Below are 14,762 nucleotides of genomic sequence, written 5' to 3'. Positions count from 1 at the left end.
GTCCTCCCTCTTCCCCCAGCTGCTGGCGTCCCCTGCTCTCTTGCCTGTTTGACAGTGGCAGCTCTGTGTGAGCAGGGCTGTCTGTTCCTTGCTGAATGCCCACCTCTAGAGCAGGGCATAGGACACGTGCTCAGTGACCACGTTCTCTGAACCGGGCCTGAGCCCAGAGTGGAGTCACTGGGGCCCTAGAACTTGCCCTTCTGGAGTCACGGCCTCACTGGTAGATCTGGGATCCTTGTATCCACCTGACCAAGTGGCTGTGAGGGTGAACACTGATTGAGGTAAAGCACCCAGCATATGCCTCGCCCTTAGGATGCCTTCATACATGGTGGTGCCGTTCGTGCATTCATGCGTCTGTCTGTCCGTCCATCTACCTGTCCATCTCTCCCTCCATCCATCCATCCATACAGTAGGTAAATGTTGACCCCTCCTATGTGCTGTGTACCGTGCTGGGGCCAGGGAGAGCACAGCCAACACAGATGCACCAATCTCCCATCTCGGCCCAAGAAGAAAAAGATCCTTTTCCCTCGGGGGTGGGGGGGTGGTGGTTCTGGAGTGGAATTTAGCTGTTATCCGTGAGCTGATGTTAGAGAAATGTGCAAGGAGTGGTGTGGCACAGTACTTCAGTTGTGGGCTCTGGAGCCAGCCTGCCTGGATTCAAATCTCTGCTTAGCACTCTGTTTTGCTCACCTGTAAAAGGGGCCTCATAATACTACCTTCCTCAGCAAAGCATCCTAGGAAGGCGCAGGGTGACATAACTTCCCTTTCCAGTTGTGAGGATTAACTGGGCAACAGGCATTTAGAGCCTGGCTCTGCTGGCAGTGACCAGTGGGACTCAGGTGAGGTTAAAGGACCTACTGAGAGGCACTGACCAAGGAAGGCCTGTATGTGGCTTTTCTGGCTCTTCACTGTCTCCGCCTGCCAGCCAGGCACTGCTGGCAGGACCCACAGCAGGGGGATTAATGGCCCGGGTGGCCAATGGGCTGGTGTCCAAGGAGCTGTGGGGTGCGCCAGACAGCAGCCTTGTCAGCAGGCTTTCAGGGTGCTGGCTCCATGGCCCACACTCTGCTTTCTGGCAAAACACTTCCCTCCGTGAAGGAGGCTCTTGTGGCCCTGGAACGACCCCAAGGGAGGGTGCCAACCACACAGCTGCTGCCCATGGGGGCTCTCCCGGGGTGGCAGGTGGCTCAGCTCCAGGCAGAGACACAAGCAGCGCTGTGTCTGGTCCTTTGCTGCATGTCGCCGCATCTTGCAGTTGGATGGACACCCGCCTGAGATGACGTGGACTTTGGCATCAGGCCCAGGGTAGATGCCCGCTCTGCCACTTCCCAGCTGGGGGGCCCTTGCCAGGTCACGTCCACTCCCCGAGCCTCAGTTTCTTCATCTGCAGAATGGGGCAAAATCACTAGTGATGACGACATTTGGCTGGCATGATGGGCAGGCAAGAGATGACAACACCCAACCCATTTTGAAGTTATCAAAATGAACTTCTGGTCACATCCGGAAAAGCGGGAGGTAGCAGCTGGGTTTAGATTACTCTGGGCTGAAAATCCCAGGTCAGGATGGACACCTCAAGCTGGGTGGGACACGGCAGGCTGTGTCCGGACAAGTAGGTGGGTGTCAACAGGCTCCTCTGACTCACTACCACGGTGCCCAGGTATCGGTGCATTGTTGATGGCGGGGATCAGTGACTCAGTGGGCAGTCACTGTTTCATCACAACTAGAGGAGAGGGTGCTAGTGGCTTCGAGTGGGTGGAGGCCAGGGATATCACTGACCATCCTGCACAGGGGCACAGGACGTCCCTGACCTTGGCTTTCCAACAGCATCTCCCCCCCTGGCACCTGGTAGGCAGAAGTGTGACCAGAAATTCCCTGGGTGTTCCAACTGCTGCTGGGGCAGAACTCGGTCTTTGATAAACAAATGGATGAAACTCCAAATCCTGAGCAAATTCTCCCGGTGAGGCCCAGAAGACCTGGCTCCTCGCATCTCGGTTTAGGAACTGAACTGCGTGCTGGGTTTGTGCCTGGAGAGGGCCGTCCCTTGTGTGGGTTGTGGTTTGTGCATCTGTTCAGACAAGATACTCCCAGGAGCTCAAGGATGAGGCTGAAGCAGTGGTTCTCAGTCCTGGCTACACATTGGAATCACATGGGCTGGACCAGTGATTATGGGGGTGGGAGGGAGGCAGGTGTGGTTGAGGGGTCCATGTAGAGATGGAAGCGGGCAGCATCCCAACTGTGGCAGATGCAGGAAGTTGTATGGGTGATGCCATTGCATAGAAAGTAAACACATACACAGTGAGTACAAGTAAAACTGGGGATCTGAACAGGATCTGTGGGCTGTACCAGTGTCAATTTCCTGGTTGTGATATTGAGCTATTGTTTTTTAAGACGTTACTGTTGGCTTCGTAGGTGAATTCTATCAAACATACTATACCTATCCTTCTCAAGCTCTTCCAAAGAACCGAAGAGGAGGGAACACTCAAAAGACATTCTAGGAAGCCACCATCACCCTGATACCAAAACCAGACAGACACCACCAAAAAAGAAAATTATGGGCCAACATCTTTGATGAATATAGATGCAAAAATTCTCAACAAGATATAAATAAACTGAATCCAACAACACATAAAAAGATCATACGCCACAACCAAGTGGGGTTTATCCTAAATTCACAAAGATGGTTCAACACACAAAACCAATGTGATACACCACGTAAACAAAAGATAAAAACCACATAATCACCTCAATAGATGCAGAAAAAGCATCTGACAAAATGCCATTCATGAGAAAAAGTCTTAGCAAAGTGGGTACTGAGGGAACATATCTCAAGATAATAAAAGTCATTTATGACAAGTCCACAGCTCAGAGTACTTTGAAAGCCTCTCTGCTAAAGTCCAGAATAAGACAAGGATGCCCACTCTTACTTCTGTTCAAGATAGTACTGGGAGGCCTATTCACAGCAATCAGACGAGATGAATCCAAACTGGGAGGGAAGAGGTAAAATCGTCATTATACGCAGATGATATGCTACTATATATAGAAAACCCTAAAGACTCCGCACAAAACCTACTAGAACTGATAAATTCAGCAAGATAGCAGGATACAAGCTTAACATAGAAATCTGTTGCATTTTTTTACACCAACAATGAAATGTCAGAAAGGGAAGGTAAAAAAAAACTTTCAAAATTGCAACCCCCCCAAATAAAATACTTAGGAATAAACCTAAGGAGGTAAAAGACATATTGCTGAGAACTCTAAGATATTAATAAAAGGAATTTGTGGTGCTGGAGAAGACTTGAGAATCCCTTGGACTGCAAGGAGACCAACAAACCAGTCTATCCTAATTGGAAATCAATTCTGAATATTCATTGGAAGGACTGATGCTGAAGCTCCAATACTTTGGCCACCTGATTTTAAGAGCCAACTCTTTAGAAAAGACCCTGATGTTGGGAAAGATTGAAGGCAAAAGGAGGAGGCAGCAGAGGATGAGATGGCTGGAAAGCATTACTGACTCAATGGACATGAATTGGAGCAAACTCTGGGACATAGTGAAGGACGGAGAAGCCTGGCGTGCTGCCTGGGGTTGCAAAGAGTCTGACACGACTGAGTGAGTGAATGATAACAACCACAAAGATGGTTCAAAGAAATAGATACTCCATGCTCTTGAACTGGAAGAATTAATATTGTTAAAATAGTCATATTTTATGACTTTTATGATGTATATATAGCACGGGAAACTATACTTAATATCCTATAATCATAATGGAAAAGTATTAAAAATATATGTATCATCACTTTGCTATACAGTAGTAATTATCACAACATTGTCAATCAGCTATACTTAAAAAAGAAAGATGTTACTATTAGTGGGGAAGGGGTATACAGGAGCTCTCTGGACTATTTTGTTTTTAACTGCTTGTCAATCTGCAATCATCTCAAAATAGAAGGGGTACTCTGTAAAAGGTACACACACCATTGCTCCAGTCCCAGGGATTCTGATTTCATTGGTCTGTGGTGGAGCCTGGGCACAGACGTTTGGGGGTCCCTGGTTGAGTTCAGGGGGCAGCCAGGGCAGACAGCTGCTGTTGACTTTGGATCTGGGATAGAAGGGGTTGGATGGGCCCTGATCAGGCCAACTTTGGGGTGGCTGCGTCCTCCTGGCTCTGGGATGATATGGCACTTTCTCCTCCCAGAGAGTAGAAAGGAGTCTAGACTCAATTCCATGGGGCCATTGATGACCCCAAGTCAGCATGTCTCCAGGGCTTGGCAGAATCTCCAGGTTGGTGGGGCCAGAGGAGGATCGAGGGGCCACACTCAGACCAGGCCTGACTCCTGTGCCAGCCTGTAAAACAGGCCCTTCTGGGCCAGCAGCTGGGCCGGGCTGCCACTCTCTGCCACCTGCCCCTCGTCCATGACCAGAACCCTGCAGGGGAGAAAGAGACAGGCAGCTCCTTAGATTCCAGCCCACGGACTCAGTTGCTCTGAAGGCCGAGCATGTCTGCTCTGAGAGAGTCTGGCCTTCCATGCAGCTTCTTGACCCTGATGACCCAGTTGGAAGCATCTGCTGGACATGTGTCCTCAGGCTCATCCTTCCCTTGTGGGCATCAGTCTTGCCATCTGTACAATGGGCACTTGATAATGTATTCCAGAGCCCTTCCAGCTGTAAACCCTGATGCCTTCCTCTGCTTGCAGGAGTGCCAGCTACATGGAGTAGGATGGAGGGGAGGGAGGCTTACCTGGCACAGTCCAGCACGGAGCGCAGGCGGTGGGCAATGAGCAGTACTGTGCACTGCGCAAACCAGCTCCCCAGGGCGGCCTGCATCTGGCGCTCTGTCCCTGGGTCCACAGCAGCCGTGGCCTCGTCCAGAATGAGGATCTGGGTTTTCCGGAGAAGGGCACGTGCCAGACACAGGAGCTGCTTCTGGCCCACGCTGGGAATGAGTGGGACAGTCAGGCCAGATGTCTGCACCTCGGGCCTGACGTGCAGGACATGCCCACAAATGTGCCCCCACTCCCACGGGAGCCACAGGAGCGAGGGATGCGTGTCCCCGCTTGTGGGTCCCCTATCTACAGAGCTGATAGGAATCCTCACCCTGCCTTTTTTTGAGCAGAGTGACATTAGGCAAGTCATACAAAGCCTCTGTGCCTCAGTCTCCCCATCTGTGGAATGGCTATTTCTATCTCTATGCTATGGTCTTCACTGTGTGCCAGACACATCTCGTGTGCTGGTGGATACTGACTCATCTCATGGAGACCACAAAGGTGGGGGTTATATTACAGAATCCTTCCTCACTAGGTTGTAAGGACAAGCTAAGTCATGTAAAAGCCGTGATCATCACAGAGTAAGTCCTTCTTTTACCCCAGTTACAGATGAGGAAGTTGAGGGTCAAGGACACGCAGTCACTGAGCTCCCAGAGCCTGGAGGCTCAAGGGTCTTTGAGGGGCTATTTCCTGCCATGTTCAGCTTCTGCTCTGAGTAAACCCTTTAGGGAACCTGGACTGACTGGCCTGGTGGGTGTCAGATGCCTGGACCTCGCTCCAGACTCACCACTTATGAGCCAGGCAAGTTGGTAAGTCTGAAGCCCCAGATTCCAACTCTGTAAAATGGGATTAGTGAGACTGTAGCTTTGAGGATTAAAATGAATAGTGAAATGAGTATTTCTTACACACCAGGCACTGTGTCAACAACTTTACATGTATTGTTCAATCCTTTCATGGGTAGGCAGGTTCTAATTATTATTCCCATTTTGCAGATGAGGAAACTGAAACACAGGGGATTAAATAACTTGCCCAAGGTCCTCCACTATGTCTATGCTCTTGGCCACCAAGCTCTGCTGCCCCTCTACTGCCATTACCACCCATGGGGCCTTACCACCCATGGGCCCTTACCCATGGGTAAGGGTTGAAGAACCCAGAATGTCTTGAGTTTTAAAAAGGGATACAACTGCACATCTATGTTCACAGCAGCACTATTGACAATAGCCAAAATGTTCAAACAACCCAAGCACCCATCAATGGATAAATGGATAAGAAAAATGTGATCTATCCATACAACAGAATATTATTCAACCTTTAAAAAAGGAGGAAATCTGGCACTTGTTACATCATGGGTGAACCTGGAGGACAGTATGTTATGTGTGATAAGCTAGTCACAGGAAGACAAGTTCTATAATATTCTACTTGCTAGGTAGTTAAAATAGGGAAACAGGGCCCCAAATGGTGGTCCAGAATGACAATGGGAGAACATACTCACACTTCTTTCCCTGATTGGACCTGCCGAGTTCATGCCTCATTTACATTTGCACAACATCCTCCTCTCAACCCCTGCCCTGATTGGTCTCGGCTTATGCTTCATTTGCGTAAGAAATTGGAGCCCAGAGGGAAGACACGACCCCTTCCCTGATTGGTTTTGGGCTCATGACTCATTTGCATGGGGCACAACCAATCAAGCCCCAGGAACCACCAAAGAGGAAGTAACAAGAGATATAAAAAGGAAAACTGAGACAAGACCCTTCCTACGGGGGTTGGTCTGCTTTCTCCTCTCAAGAGAGTACTGCTTGCTTAATAAATCCTGCCTGCTTGAGCCGTCCTGGCCTGTCATTTCAATCCTTTGCTATGACAAGACAAGAACCGAGGGAGAAGAACTGACCCAATATCCTTAAATGAAGTACCAAGAATTGTCAAGCCCAGTGAAACAAAGTTAAAGGGGGCTGGAGGGAGGGACAAATAGAGAATTGCCATTTAACGGCTATAGAGTTTCCATTTCACAAAATGAAAAAATTCTGGAGGCACAATGCTGTAAATGTACTTAACTCTGCAGAACTGAACACTAAAACATGGTTAAGATGGTAAATTTTATGCTATGTGTATTTTACTACAATTTCTTAAAGCTTTTAAAGGCATACATCATATATTACTTAACAACCCCAGTGAGAAAAATAAAGACATAAATTGCCTTGTGTCAGTAGAGGTTGGCTTTTGACACCAAAGAAATTTAGAAACAACTTTAGGAAAAAGAAGCTTGATACTCGGAGATTGTGTTGGAGTTAGAATTGCTTATGAGGGATGGGATTTGTACTGAGGTTACGAACAGAACAGGGTTGATAACCCTATATGATAATCCTATGGAGACGACTTCCAGGGCATATTACCCTGGTTGGGGGGACATTGGCCACACCTGCCTCTCCCCCAGCACCTCACAGAGCTTTTGGCTGGCTGGGGCGACCCTACCTCAGGTTGTCGCCTTGGTCGGTACACTTGTAGTGCAGCTGGCCAGGCAGGCTGGCCACCGTGGCTCTGAGTTGCACCGTCTCCAAGACCTCCCAGATAGCTTCATCCGTGTGCTCATGTAGCATGTCGAGGTTCATTCGCAGAGAGCCAGGGAACAAGGTGGGGTCCTGGCCAGGAGGGACAGCGAGTCAGAGCTGGGCCCAGTCACTCCTCCCACCTCTGCCCACCCCTCCCGCCTCTGCCCACCCCTCCCATCTGTGCCCACTCCTCCCACCTCTGTCCACCCCTCTCACCTCTGCCCACCCCTCCCGCCTCTGCCCACCCCTCCCACCTCTGCCCACCCCTCCCACCTCTGCCCACCCCTCCCACCTCTGCCCACCCCTCCCATCTGTGCCCACTCCTCCCGCCTCTGCCCACCCCTCCCACCTCTGCCCACCCCTCCCCAGGCCTTACCTGGGGGATGATGGTGACCCTGGACCGCAACGTGTGCAGCCCCACTTGGGCGATGGGGACCCCGTCGATCCAGATCCCGCCCTCAGCTGCCTCCACGAGCCGCAGCAGGCCCCCAGCCAGGGAGGACTTTCCGGCCCCTGTCCTGCCAACAATGCCCACCTGCCAGGGGATGGGATGGCATGGTCTGTTCCAAACAGGCCTGGCCAGAAGGGAGGCCACAGAGGGTTCCTGGACATGTCTTTGCTAGATCTTTACCCTGCACCCAAGATCCATCCATCTATCCATCATCCTTTGTGCATCCATCCTTCTGTCTGCCCATCTGTCCTTCCATCTGCCCACCTGTCCATATATCCATTCATCAATCCATCCAACCGTCTGTCTGCATTCTTCTCTGTCTTTCCCTCATCCTGATATCTCTCCCATCTTTTCATTCATTTCCCCACCCTTCCTTCTGCTCCTTCATCCTTCCATCCTTTCCTATCCTTTCATCCATACCACTCCATCATTCTCACCTTCCCGTCATCCCATGTCATCTGTCTATGTCCCATCCTTCTCTCAGTGCCCCTTCCTCCTACCCCTCCTTCCCTCACCCTTCCTTCCAACTACACTCTGATCCTTTCATCTGTCCATCCTTCCTTCCACACACCATCCTTCATGTATACTCCTTCCTTCTGTCTCTTTCACTCCACCCTATCCATCCATCCATCCATCCATCCATCCATCCTTCCATCCATGCCTCTTCCTTCCTTCCATCCAGCCCCCAACCCCAGCCATCCATCCTTCATCCTTCCATCTACCTGCCCATCTTTTAATCCATCCCCCAGCCTTCCTTGACATTTTGTGGAGGATCAACACGGTTTAATAAATGAATGAAGCATCTGTGTCACCCACTGTATGACAGGCACTCTTTAAGGCACCAGGAATACAGAAATTAAGGAGTCCCTGCTCCAAAGGGCTCACCATCTGGTCTTGGAAATAGCGCCCTTGAGTAAACTTAATTTTAACACAGTATGATGAACAAGCCCTCTCTATAGTCAAGCTCTGGCCCTGCAGCAATGGAGGCAAGCTGCTGTTCATGTTGCCTGGGATGGAGGTTGATCAGAGAAGGCTTCATGGAGGAGGAGATACTTGAGCGGAATCTTGAAGGATAAGCAGGAGTTCAGGGAGGGCGAAGATTCCAGCTGAATGATACCAAGTATTCGGCTGCAACCTCTCCGAGGGCACCACCGTGTGTGCATCTGGTCTAGAGGCCGCTGCTCCACAAATGGTGCCTAATCCCTTGTCGGACAGTGAGTGAAGTGGGTAGCTGGGTAGGGCCTTGCATGCCAAGCTCACAAGTTTGGGTTTTACTGGAAGAACGTGAGGAGGGAGGGAGGTCTGGAGCAGGGAAATGACATGCTCAAATCAAGATCACAGGAAAACAGGCTGGAGGTTGTGAAACAGGAGGTTGGGGGGCCTGGAGCAGTGGGGGGAGGGCAGAGAGGAAGTACCGTTGTGTGGGGAGGGTAGAGAAGGATTCAGGGATTCAGTGAAGCAGCCTGACTGCTGCTGCTGCTGCTGCTAAGTCGCTTCAGTCATGTCCGACTCTGTGCGACCCCGTAGACGGCAGCCCACCAGGCTCCCCTGTCTCTGGGATTCTCCAGGCAAGAACACTGGAGTGGGTTGCCATTTCCTTCTCCTGACTAGGCATCTGTAAATAAAATGATGCTAGGCTTGATGTTGGAGTGAAAATGCAAATAATCATGACTAAAAAAGAATTGGTGAACACTTTTATAGCACTTGCTATGTGCCAGGTAGGCACTGCTCCATTCAGTTTCTATGTATTAACCCAGTTCAATTTCTCAACAGCTCTAGGAGGGTGCCATTATTATCCCCATTATTACAGAGGAGAAAACTGAGACCAAAGCATGCCGTGACTTGCCCAAGGTCAGCCATAGCAAAGCCAGAAACAGAGCCCATGCAGACTGGATAATAATGTGCATTCAGCACAGCACCCAGCACATAGTAGGTGTTCAACTAATGACAGAGGAAAAAGAAAGAAGTTGGGGAGATGCTTCATTATCTGAGACATCAAAAAGGTGAGTGGTTTCACCGAGAAGGAAGTTGGTCTGGGGAAGATGGTAAGTTCCATCAAGGGAGGCGGGGGTCTGGAGACTGGGGACCTGAGGTGGGGGAGTGAAGGAAGGAGCTGGTGCTAAGCACCGGGACCCTGGGGTGATGCCCAGCCTGGCCACCACGAGGAGGAAGTTGTAGGTGAGCCACTCACCTTCTCTCCTGCGTTGATCCTAAAGGACACGCCCCGCACGGCCAGTGGGAGCTCGGGTCGGTATCTCAGCCCAAAATCCCGGAACTCAATCTGCCCCCTACAAGGCCAGGGTGGGTGGGCTGCACAGGTAAGCGGCTTCCAGGGAGCCTGAGGCAGGAGGGGACACTGGGTCAGGGGAGCATTTCTCCAGGCTTCTCATGAAATGGCCTACCTCTCTGATCCTCAGTTACCTCTTCTGTAAAATCGGCATGCATGCTAAGTCACTTTAGTCACATCTGACTCTTTGGGACCCCACAGACTATAGCCCGCCAGGCTCCTCTGTCTATGGGATTCTCCAGGCAAGAACACTGGAGTGGGTTGCCATGCCCTCCTTCAGGGGAGCGTCCCAACCCAAGGATCAAATCCATATCAATCATGTCTCCTGCACTGCCAGGTGGATTCTTTACCTAGTAGTGCCACCTGGGAAGCCCCATAAAATGGGCATATTTATTGCTATTCTATAGAGTTCTTAGGGGGCATAGACTATAGCAAGGCTAAAAACAAATAATGAGTATTGTGAAAATTATAGTGGTGTTTGCTACTCTTTAAATTATTATTATTAGCCAGTATTAATTGTCAAGTAATATTCTTTCACTAATAGAGGTAGATACTCTCCTTTTTTCTTAATGAAAAGTGCAACTCTGTGCAGTGTGGAGACTCATGCTGCCATTCGCTATTCCTGTGACCCTGAACAGGTCACTCTACTCTCTTGAGCCTTGACTTTCCCATCCATGAAATGGGGCTAATGAGAGCGGTGGACATGTGTTGAGCATTTACGGTGTGTTGGACTCGGTATGAAGTCTTTATTGTGGGATGACCTCCTAGTACACCCAGAACTGTTAGGCTGCTGCTGTGTTTCTCTTCTGCTCCTACAATGCTCCAATTATGTTTCAGTAAAACCAATCCCATGGACTGTAGCCTGCCAGGCTCCTCTGTCTATGGAATACTCCAGGCAAGAATGCTGAAGTGGGCTGCCATTTCCTTCTCCAGGGGATCTTCCCAATCCAGGGATCAAACTCAAGTTTCCCGCACACTGCAGGCAGATTCTTTACCATCTGAACCACCAGAGAAGCCTCCAACTATCATGTTACTATCACGCTATTGCTATGCTTCTGTAATGTTGCCATCATGTTACTATCATGCTGTTACTCATGGCCCCCTGTCATTCAGAGTGCCCTGCTGTGCCTCAGCTAGGAAGCAGAGGAATCAGGATTTGACCTTGTTCCAGACCCTACCCTCTTAACTATGACTACCACCTGGGCTGTGACTCCGATCTACAGCGGTGGGGGCCCTGAAGCCGGCGGCAGATGTCAACCTGGGTCCGCCGTCCTGTGCTGTGAAGCTCAGATGGGACCTGCTGCCCCCGCCCCACCTCCCGCCCGTCACCTCCTTGGGCGTCTGGGCATAGTCCTTCAATCGCTCCACCGACACAATGCTGCTCTCCAGGTCTGTCCAACTGCGGACGGCCCACTGCAGCGTCTGGGTCACCTGGTGCGAAAAGACCCCTCAGGACAGCTTCAGCAAGACCACCCCGTAGGTGAGGCAGGGGCTGGGAGGTGGGATGCAGGGCAGACGAGGGGGCAGAGTTTGACAGTAGCCACAAGGACCCCTCTTTCCCTTTAGTCAAACTGGAGTATGTGGACCAGAAACGAGCCCTCAGACATCAGCTTGTCCAGTCCTTCTTGAAGCAGGTAGGGAGACAGGACCAGAGAGGGCGCACAGCCCTCCCTAGGACACCAGCAGGGCCCAGGCCCGCTGACTTCCATTCAGAGAGGACTCCCTCCATGGATTTCCCGTCACACCGGGAACCTCACTGAGCTCCTCACCAGGGCCCACTCGCCCTGTCTGCGCCAGCCCTGCCCCCAGCCCTCCCAGCCTCTCCCTCTAAGCTTGCCCTCACTCTCCAGCCACACCGCCTTTTATGCTGTTCCGCTAACAGCAGTTGCACCTCTCCTCCCATGCCAGGGCCTTTCCTCCTGCTGATGCCTCACCAGGACCACTCTCCACTTCCCTTCCCCATCATCCCACTGAAGAGTTGCAGATCTCAGGCCCCCTCCTCAGCGATGCCTCTGGACCACGTGCTAGAAAAGGACCCTTCCGTCAGGCAGGCTCCCTCCCCTTACTTGGTGCATCCTTAAGCTAAGTTGCCTCAACTGTAGAATGAGGACAATAACAGTACCTGCGGGACTGAATGAGCCAGTGTTTATAAAGCTCTTAGAACAATGTCTCATTCACAGTGAATGTCACTTGCATATGCAAGTGTGTGTTTATATATATATGTGTTGTTTTTTTTTTCTTCCCTTAGAAGTGAAAAAAGTGAAAGTGTTAGTTGCTCAGCGGTATCTAACTCTTTGTGATTCACAGACTGGAACCCGCCAGGCTCCTCTGTCCATGGGATTCTACAGGAAAGAATACTGGACTGGGTTGCCATTCCCTTCTCCAGGGGATCTTCCTGACCCGGGGGTCAAACCCAGGTCTCCTGCATTACAGGTGGATTCTTTACTGTCTGAGCCACCAGGGAAGCCATCCTTTACAGATGTCATAACCTGACACTAGATATTGTTATTAAGAGTTAACAAAACATTAACAACATGCTGGAAATGGACTCTGTATATGTTATCTCAATGAATCTTTACAACAGCTGGAAGGAAGGGGTTACTGCCCATTTTTCAGAGGAGCACACTGAGGCTCCGGGAGGGAAGAAGAGTCTTGCCCGAGGTCCAGCCTAGGCTCTTGCAGAGCCGTGTTTTTCTCAATGGTTGGTAGACTGGACTCGGGTCCTTGGTCCCCCTGGCAGGGGTCTGCGTCCACTCTGCCCACAGCCCGGAGCCCAGGTTGGGGGGTGTCTGGAGTACCTGGAGGGCGGCAGAGACAGAGAAGCCCACGAGGCCGGGGCTGAGGTGGGCCTTGCTCAGCACCGCGCACATGGCGGCCGCGAACACCAGCCCATTCCCCACCAGCTCCAGGTTGGCAGCGAGCCACCTGTGAAGGGACAGGTAAGAGTGGGGTCAGTGAGGGCCTCTCGAGGGACACCTGCTTCCCTGGGCACAAGAGCTGTGCCAGCTCGAGTGCCCGCAGGGTCCTGGCTACAATCTCCTTCACACCCAGGCCCCGCCCGAGCTCGGAGGGTGGGGGAGGCCCAGGCTGCCTCATCTCGCCTGCGCCCAGCTCAGGACCCAGCACACAGTAGGTGCTCAAGTAAGCTCTGCTTTCTGTCCCTGGGCTGTGGCAAGCCACATCCCCTGTGTTCCCCCTGCCTGAACCCCACCTCCATCTTCACCTGACCAACATCCTACCCTCACACAAGTCAGCTCAGATATCACCTCCTCGGAGAGCCCTTCAGACCACTCCTTCCTTCTATCACTCTCAAAAACTAAACTAATCTGCCCTTGACTGTCGGCCTCCACCAGCAGATCGTGAGCTCCATGAGGGCAGCAACTCCGTCTCACTCACGGCTCTGTCCCTGCCAAGAGCCCAGCACGGGATCCGGCACGCAGTGGGTGCTCAACAGATAGATATCGAGCGGCTAAAGAAATACGCACCCCTTTTACTACATTCCTGCGCTACCATTCATTCGTTTATTCATTCGTTCAGCAGCTGTGTATTATTAGGCGCTTACTGTGTGCCACATATGCAGGAGATGCTGGGGACGAGATAAAAAACCCTGTCTTCAGGGAGCTCTGGGTTTCACTGCACATAACACCCAGTCCTCCTAACAACACCATGGTGGGGAGACTCTTGTCCCCAATGGACAGATGAGGACATGGGGGCTCAGAGGGTCCCAGTCCACACATATAATAAACACAGCAATGTGAAGCCACATCTGCCTGATTGAGGGTCTGCCACTTCCTAGATGGCTGACCTTGAGGGAGTCCCTTCACTTCTTTCCTCCCTAGCTTACCCATCTGTGGAATGAAATAATATCTGGCTTATTACAGTTGAGAGGGTTAAATGAGATACACCTGCCATATATGGTGCAGAAATCATTGACCTCTGGACAAAGTAGGTGCTTCCTAGATGTTTGTAAGGTTCCTCCTCCCTAGGCTAGGACCCCAGGAAGGGGCCAGGGCAGGTCCCCCAGAAGGCAGATGGAGTTGAGACACTACCCACAGCTACAGAGCTTCACAGCCCCAGCTGGCTGGGGACCTGGGCAGAAAAGAGAGGAACTGACATTTACTGAATTCACATCTGCTACGTGCTTGCCCTTCTCCACACTCTGGCATCACACTGTCTGGATTCAAATTCTGATTCCACCATATATTTGCTGTGTGGCTCTGGGAAAGTTCCTAAATCTCTCTGTGCCTAAGAGTCATCCTTTGTAAAAAAGTCTCTGCCTGGTGGCGTTGCTAAAAGGATTAAATCAATTAACCCACAGAAGATGCTCAGGACTGTGCTGGGTATGTGGTGAGCACGTTACAAGTATTAGCTATGAGTATATTTGTTTAATCTCAACAGCCACTCCACGAGTGCAAACCCACTTTAACGAATAAGGCTCAGAGAGGTTATGTGACATGCCCAAGATCACCCAGCTAGCAAGTTGGAGAGCTGGGATTTGTACCTGTGTCTGTTTGTGCTCAAAGCTGGTGTTCTTATTCTTGCTTAGTACTGGAAGAAGGCTGAAGATGTTTATGTAGCCCCTTTGTCATTAAGGCAACAGAGGGTTCTGCCCTTTTTCTGACATCTGTACCTCCTGCCCACCTGCTGTTGGGGAACCCCCCAGGCCAATCTGCATCTGCTCATAGTGTGAGCCCTGTGCACCCCTGGGATCTAGGCT

At 51.0% G+C, this 14,762-nt stretch overlaps 1 protein-coding gene across 1 annotated transcript in view; it reads right to left on the bottom strand.

Moving 5' to 3' along the window:
- Nucleotides 1–4,314: 4,314 nt before the first annotated feature.
- Nucleotides 4,315–14,762, bottom strand: part of ABCC6 (ATP binding cassette subfamily C member 6) — a 65,294-nt gene continuing 54,846 nt past the window's right edge. The window contains exons 26-32 of the mRNA XM_052635750.1: nt 12,844–12,970; nt 11,375–11,476; nt 9,950–10,096; nt 7,684–7,842; nt 7,231–7,397; nt 4,737–4,931; nt 4,315–4,423 (exon numbers count right to left, since the gene is read on the bottom strand). Coding sequence (XP_052491710.1) covers nt 4,315–4,423; nt 4,737–4,931; nt 7,231–7,397; nt 7,684–7,842; nt 9,950–10,096; nt 11,375–11,476; nt 12,844–12,970 — 1,006 coding nt within the window. The remainder of the gene's footprint in view (nt 4,424–4,736; nt 4,932–7,230; nt 7,398–7,683; nt 7,843–9,949; nt 10,097–11,374; nt 11,477–12,843; nt 12,971–14,762) is intronic.

The sequence above is a fragment of the Budorcas taxicolor genome, chromosome 2 (assembly GCF_023091745.1).
Source record: "Budorcas taxicolor isolate Tak-1 chromosome 2, Takin1.1, whole genome shotgun sequence".
NCBI classification, from domain to species: Eukaryota; Metazoa; Chordata; class Mammalia; order Artiodactyla; family Bovidae; genus Budorcas; species Budorcas taxicolor.
Note: the sequence above shows the minus strand (reverse complement) of the source record. Positions and strands in the feature narration are given on the sequence as shown.